Raw genomic sequence first — 6,091 nt, 5'->3', positions numbered from 1 at the left:
CAAGAATACACAGAAGAACTATACAAAAAAAGATCTTCACAACCCAGATAATCACGATGGTGTGATCACTCACCTAGAGCCAGACATCCTGGAATGCAAAGTCAAATGGGCCTTAGGAAGCATCACTATGAACAAAACTAGTGGAGGTGATGGAATTCCAGTTAAGCTGTTTCAAATCCTGAAAGATTCTGCTGTGAAAGTGCTGCACTCAATATGCCAGCAAATTTGGTAAACTCAGCAGTGGCCACAGGACTGGAAAAGGTCAGGTTTTCATTCCAATCCCAAAGAAAGGCAATGCCAAAGAATGCTCAAACTACTACACAATTGCACTCATCTCACACGTTAGTAAAGTAATGCTCAAAATTCTCCAAGCCAGGCTTCAACAGTACATGAACCATGAACTTCCAGATGTTCAAGCTGGTTTTAGAAAAGGCAGAGGAACCAGAGATCAAATTGCCAACATCCATTGGATCATTGAAAAAGCAAGAGAGTTTCAGAAAAACATCTGCTCTGTTGAGTACGCCAAAGCCTTTGACTGTGGATCACATCAAACTGTGGAAAATTCTTCAAGAGATGAGAATACCAGACCACCTGACCTGCCCCCTGAGAAATTTGTATGCAGGTTGAAAACCCACAGTTAGAACTGGACATGGAACAACCGACTGGTTCCAAATTGGGGAAGGAGTACATCAAGGCTGTATATTGTCACCCTGTTTATTTAACTTATATGTAGAATACATCATGAGAAACTCTGGGTTGGAGGAAGCACAAAGATTGCCGGGAGAAATATCAATAACCTCACATATGCAGATGACACCACCCTTATGACAGAAAGTGAAGAAGAACTAAAGAACCTCTTGATGAAAGTGAAAGAGGAGAGTGAAAAAATTGGCTTAAAGCTCAACATTCAGAAAACTAAGATCATGGCATCTGGTCCCATCACTTTGTGGCAAATAGATGGGGAAACAGTGGAAACAGTGACAGACTTTATTTTTGGGGCTCCAAAATCACTGCAGATGGTGACTGCAGCCATGAAATTAAAAGACGCTTGCTCCTTGGAAGAAAAGTTATGACCAACCTAGACAGCATGTTAAAAAACAGAGACATTGCTGACAAAGGTCTGTCTAGTCAAAGCTACAGTTTTTCCAGTAGTCATGTATGGATGTGGGAGTTGGAGTATAAAGAAATCTGAGGGCTGAAGAATTTGATGCTTTTGAACTGTGGTGTTGGAGAAGACTCTTGAGAGTCCCTTGGACTGCAAGATCAAACCAGTCAATCCTGAAGGAAATCAGTCCTGAATATTCATTGGAAGGACTGATGCTGAAGCTGAAACTCCAATACTTTGACCACCTGATGTAAAGAACTGGCTCATAGGAAAAGAACCTAATGCTGGGAAAGACTGAAGGCAGGAGGAGAAGGGGATGACAGAGGATGAGATGGTTGGATGGCATCACTGACTCAATGGACATGAGTTTGAGTAAACTCCAGGAGTTGGTGATGGACAGGGAAGCCTGGTGTGCTGCAGTCCATGGGATCACAAAGAGTCAGACATGACTGAGCAACTGAACTGAACTGAAAACAATTTTTTAACGTGTAAATAATACATCCAGATTTTATCAATTACATTCATAAGCATTCTTCTATTTCTCCACGAGAGGGCAGCAGAAGCACAATAAATATTTATTCTAACCCACATATGCTCTGTAGAGTCCCTTGGACTGCAAGGAGCTCAAACCAGTCAATCCTAAAGGAAATCAGTCCTGAATATTCCATTGGAAGGACTGATGCTGAAGCTGAAACTCCTATACTTTGGCCATCTGATGCAAAGAACTGACTCATTTGAAAAGACCCTGATGCTGGGAAAGATTGAAGGCAGGAGGAGAAGGGGATGACAGAGGATGAGATGGTTGGATGGCATAACCAACTCAATGGACATGAGTTTGAGCAAGTTCTGCAGTTGGTGATAGACAGGGAAGCCTTAAGTGCTGCAGTCCATGGGGTCGCAAAGTGTTGGACACAACTGAGCAACTGAACTGAGCTTTCTGTAAGGAGCATGCATTAATTTTTTTGTTTGTTTGTTTCAATTGTTTATTAACGGACCAGATTACAAAAATAATCCTGGTAGATACCTTAGTTCATCCTTCTAATAAGCCTGTTGATCTGGTCTTCCCTGTTGCCAGCATCTCCACCTTCTACAAAATGGGTGGTCTTTTTCTTCATTCCACCTCGTGGAGAAGACAATTTAAAGGGCCACAGGAAGTTGTTTGCTTCTTTGAAACGTTTTCCAACAGTATAGATCTCATGAATCAGATCCTCCATGCAGATGATTCCGTATTTCCCAAGAGATCGAGCAATCAATGCGTTGTCTGTCAGGGCAATTCGCTTTTTGTTGATTTTGCCATAACCACGCTTGTAGATCAATTCATTTACAGACTTCAGATTTGGGTACCCCCATGCAATGTATGGCTCCACAATTCTCAGCATGTTAATTGATGCCTTGTTGAGCTTCACAAAGGTGCCATTGAAGATCTGCCGGAGGCGAAGGAGCTGCAGCACCTTTCGAACCTTTGGGCTCACACCGTTGATACCTCTGATCCTGATGACAAATGCCAATTTGGGTTCCGCGGGTACATAGAAGTTGCCAGCTTTTCGTGCCATCCTAGCCATTCGAATTTCAGTTCTGTACATCTGCCTGTATTCCTTGTGGTAATGCTTAGCTTTTTCATAAATAAGCTTCCTCCTTGCCTTTCGAAGCATCTTTTGGGCAAACTTCTTTCTCAGGCGCTTGATCTTAAGCTCTGCGAAATTCTTTCGCTTTTTCTTAAGGGTTTCTGGCACAGCAGGAACCTTCTTTTTCTTCTCTTCTGCACCCTCCATGGTTCCAGCCGGGAAAGAGTGCATTAATTTTTAATAAAAGTATATAGTATGTTTATGTGTGTATGTTAGTCACTTAAGTTGTATCTGATTCTTTTCGACCCCATGGACCCTATGTCACTTCTCCAGGGGATATTCCAGTCCCAGGGATCGAACGTGGATTTCCTGCATGGCGGGCAGATTCTTTACCATCTGAGCCACCAGGAAAGCCCATATTGTATCTTCATCAACATGTAAACAACACATCTCAATTTTAGAAATTACGTTATAGTCATAAGCATTCTTCTAATTCTCCACAAGATGGCAGCATAAGCACAGTAAACAACCATTTTCAGCGTATTTGGTCTGAAATGGAACACTGCTCTTTGCCCAACTCTGCTGAAGCGACTTAGCACACACACACAGGCACTTTGTTTATTTTCACAGGCTGCTTGTACAGATGAATTATTAGATTGTTTATTTTTAATGGTGACTATATTCATTGTAAAAAAACTGATATATAGGAGATAAGACAAGTCATCTCTACTCGGAGACAAACTGGCATTTATCCTCCTGTTTTTATGCAAGAAGAAAAGAGGCGGGGCTAGTGGTTAAGAACACGCCTGCCAATGCAAGAGACATAAGAGACCCAGGTTCAATCCCTGGGTGGGAAAGATCCCCTGGAGGAGGGCATGGCAACCCACTCCAGTCTTCTTGCCTGGAGAATCCCATGGACAGAGGAGCCTGGTGGGCTACAGTCCACGGGGTCACAAAGAGCTGGACACGACTGAAGCCATGGAGCTCCATACATAGATTTTTCAGAAAGTGTGCTCCCCCCCCCCTACACAGTTGTTTTCTTGTGTGTGTGTGTGTGGAAGGTATTCTAAGGTGAGTTTTATTTTCATCTTCTGTTCATCTGTAGATCCTGTTACTTTTTCCCCCAGACTTGAAACTTTTTATTTTATATTGGGGTGCTGGTGGTGGTGATTTAGTCACTAAGTCATGTCTGACTCTTGTGACCCCATGGACTGTAGCCCACCAGGCACCTCTGTCCATGGGATTCTCCAGGCAAGAATACCGGAGTGGGTTGCCATTTCCTTCTCCATGTATTGGAATATAGCCCATTAACAATGTTGTGGTAGTTTCAGGTAAACAGCGAAGGGACTCAGCCATACATGTACATGTATCCATTGTTCTCTAATCTATCTTTCACAGCAAATGTCTCTTGAGTATTTCCCTAAGTTCTCTGACATGGAGGTTTGAAAAAGCTGCCTGGTATTCCAGCCCATGGACTCATACCTTGCTACCTGATTTAAATTGGCCATTTAAGTGGTTTTAACTGTCTTTAAAGTATAAAATATTTCCCATGTATAAAATATACATGGAAAACTGTCACCCAATTAATCACTACTCAAATTTGATAGATGTTAGTTGCAGCCATTTTTACTTCAGACATTTTTAACAAAGAAGTTTACAGGTAGAGTTGGAGGTCCCCATAGCCAATTAAGTTCTATCCTTTCATCCCAAAAGTCACCAGTGATCTGAAGCTCATGTTTATTTTTCCTATTTTTTATTTGAGACTTTAATACAAAAGGATGTTCCATGAACAATATAGTATTGCTCTGAGCTTTCAAATTCTGTGCATAAATGTACTCAGAGGGCATGCCCTATATTCGCTTAGCATTATGATTGACATTTACCCCTGCTGATGTAGACTGAGTTCATTTTAACCGCTATAATTTATAAATAGAATTTAACACATTCCCTACTGATAAGCATTTCAGTAGCTTCTCATCATTGGGAATTGCTGCTCTTGTAATAGGCAGGTGCGCATAGCTTCTCTGGTGGCAGTACCTGGAGAAGTGAGTTTGGGATTGCGGAAGAGGAATGACTGGTTTGCAAGGGTGATTACCTTCAGCTCCACTGGCTACTTTAGTTGAATCACACTCCTGAATTACCCACCTTCAATTTAGTGGGTCCTCAAAGAGTCCCATTTTTTTCCCTTCTGTGCGGTAGAAGCCTTCCCAGGTGGCGCTAGTGATAAAGAACCTGCCTGCCAATGCAGGAGACATAAGAGACTGGGGTTCAATCCCTGGGTCGGGAAGATCCTCTGGAGGACGGCATGGCACTCCAGTATTCTTGCCTGGAGAATCCCATGGACAGAGGAGCCTGGTGGGCTACAGTCCATGAGGCCACAGAGAGTCAGACACGACTGAAGCAACTTAGCACGCATACACAGTGTGCTAGGAGGCGTGACTTTAAGCACCCTGGAAGTTAAGTTTCCCTTTATACTCCTTGGCAGCAAGGTTTTAAAAAAAATACTGGAGGAAAATTGCTTTATAATGTTGTGTTGGTTTCTGCTGTACAATACAAATCAGCCGTAATTATGTATATTCCCTCCCTCTTGAGTCTCCCACCCCTCCCCACTTCCCACTCCTCTAGGTAGTCAGAGAAAGCCAAGCTGGTCTCCCTGTGTTATCAGAACATACAGCAACTTCCCACTGGCCGGTTTACATATGTTAATGTATATATGTCAGTGCTGCTCTCCCAATGTCCCACCCTCTCCTTCCCCCTAAGGTGTCCACAAGTTCTTCTCTACATGTGCGTCTCCATCGCCTTCCTGCCTATAGGTTCATCTACACCATTTTTCTAGGCTCCATATATATGGGTTAATACATGGTATTTGTTTTTCTCTTTACTACTTCACTTTGTATAAGAGGCTCTAGGTTCATTTACCTCACTACCACTGACTCAAATTCAGCAATAAGCTTTTGTCTGTTGTGAATTTCCTATCCATTGCCTTTGCTTATTACCGGCTTGGGTTACCTTTTTCTTATTGATTTGTAGACATTGTGTATCTCTGATTCAGATGGGGTCTCTAGAGTCAGCACGTGGCATGCACAAGCCGGGTAATTTACGGAAAGCTTAATACATGGACTATTGACAAAAAGATGAACAGGCTGGCAACAGTGGGAAGGGTTCACCACCCATGGCCCCAAGTGCCAAGGCCAGTGTGGGCGACCATTTTTCCCTGGCTTTCTGGGCATTTCTGTGTGAATGTAGCGGGCAGCGGGCAGACCAGGCAGCCAGAGAGAGTGGACATAACAGACACAGAACGTGGCACTCATGGACCCATCCGGGCCTCTCTGCGTTCTTCTCAACCAGGAGAACTTAGTGCCCCTTCCAGGGCAACAAACCTGGAGAGCCTCATCCTCATGTCCTGGGAGTTTGGCCTACA

General features: G+C 43.2%; 1 protein-coding gene across 1 annotated transcript; it reads right to left on the bottom strand.

The window, feature by feature from the left end:
* Window positions 1–2,084: 2,084 nt before the first annotated feature.
* Window positions 2,085–2,890, bottom strand: LOC139034003 (large ribosomal subunit protein uL30). The gene has a single exon (XM_070464125.1). The coding sequence runs from the start codon at window positions 2,875–2,877 to the stop codon at window positions 2,131–2,133; it is 747 nt and encodes a 248-aa protein (XP_070320226.1). The 5' UTR covers window positions 2,878–2,890; the 3' UTR covers window positions 2,085–2,130.
* Between the last annotated feature and the right edge of the window lie 3,201 nt (window positions 2,891–6,091).

Source organism: Odocoileus virginianus, unplaced genomic scaffold (genome assembly GCF_023699985.2).
Source record: "Odocoileus virginianus isolate 20LAN1187 ecotype Illinois unplaced genomic scaffold, Ovbor_1.2 Unplaced_Contig_16, whole genome shotgun sequence".
Taxonomy (NCBI): Eukaryota; Metazoa; Chordata; class Mammalia; order Artiodactyla; family Cervidae; genus Odocoileus; species Odocoileus virginianus.
The sequence above is the reverse complement of the archived record's forward strand: the minus strand, read 5'-3'. Positions and strand labels throughout refer to the sequence as shown.

Excerpts from the sequence above, each read along its gene's own strand:
- LOC139034003 (XM_070464125.1), bottom strand. The coding sequence starts at position 2,877 with ATGGAGGGTGCAGAAGAGAAGAAAAAGAAGGTTCCTGCTGTGCCAGAA.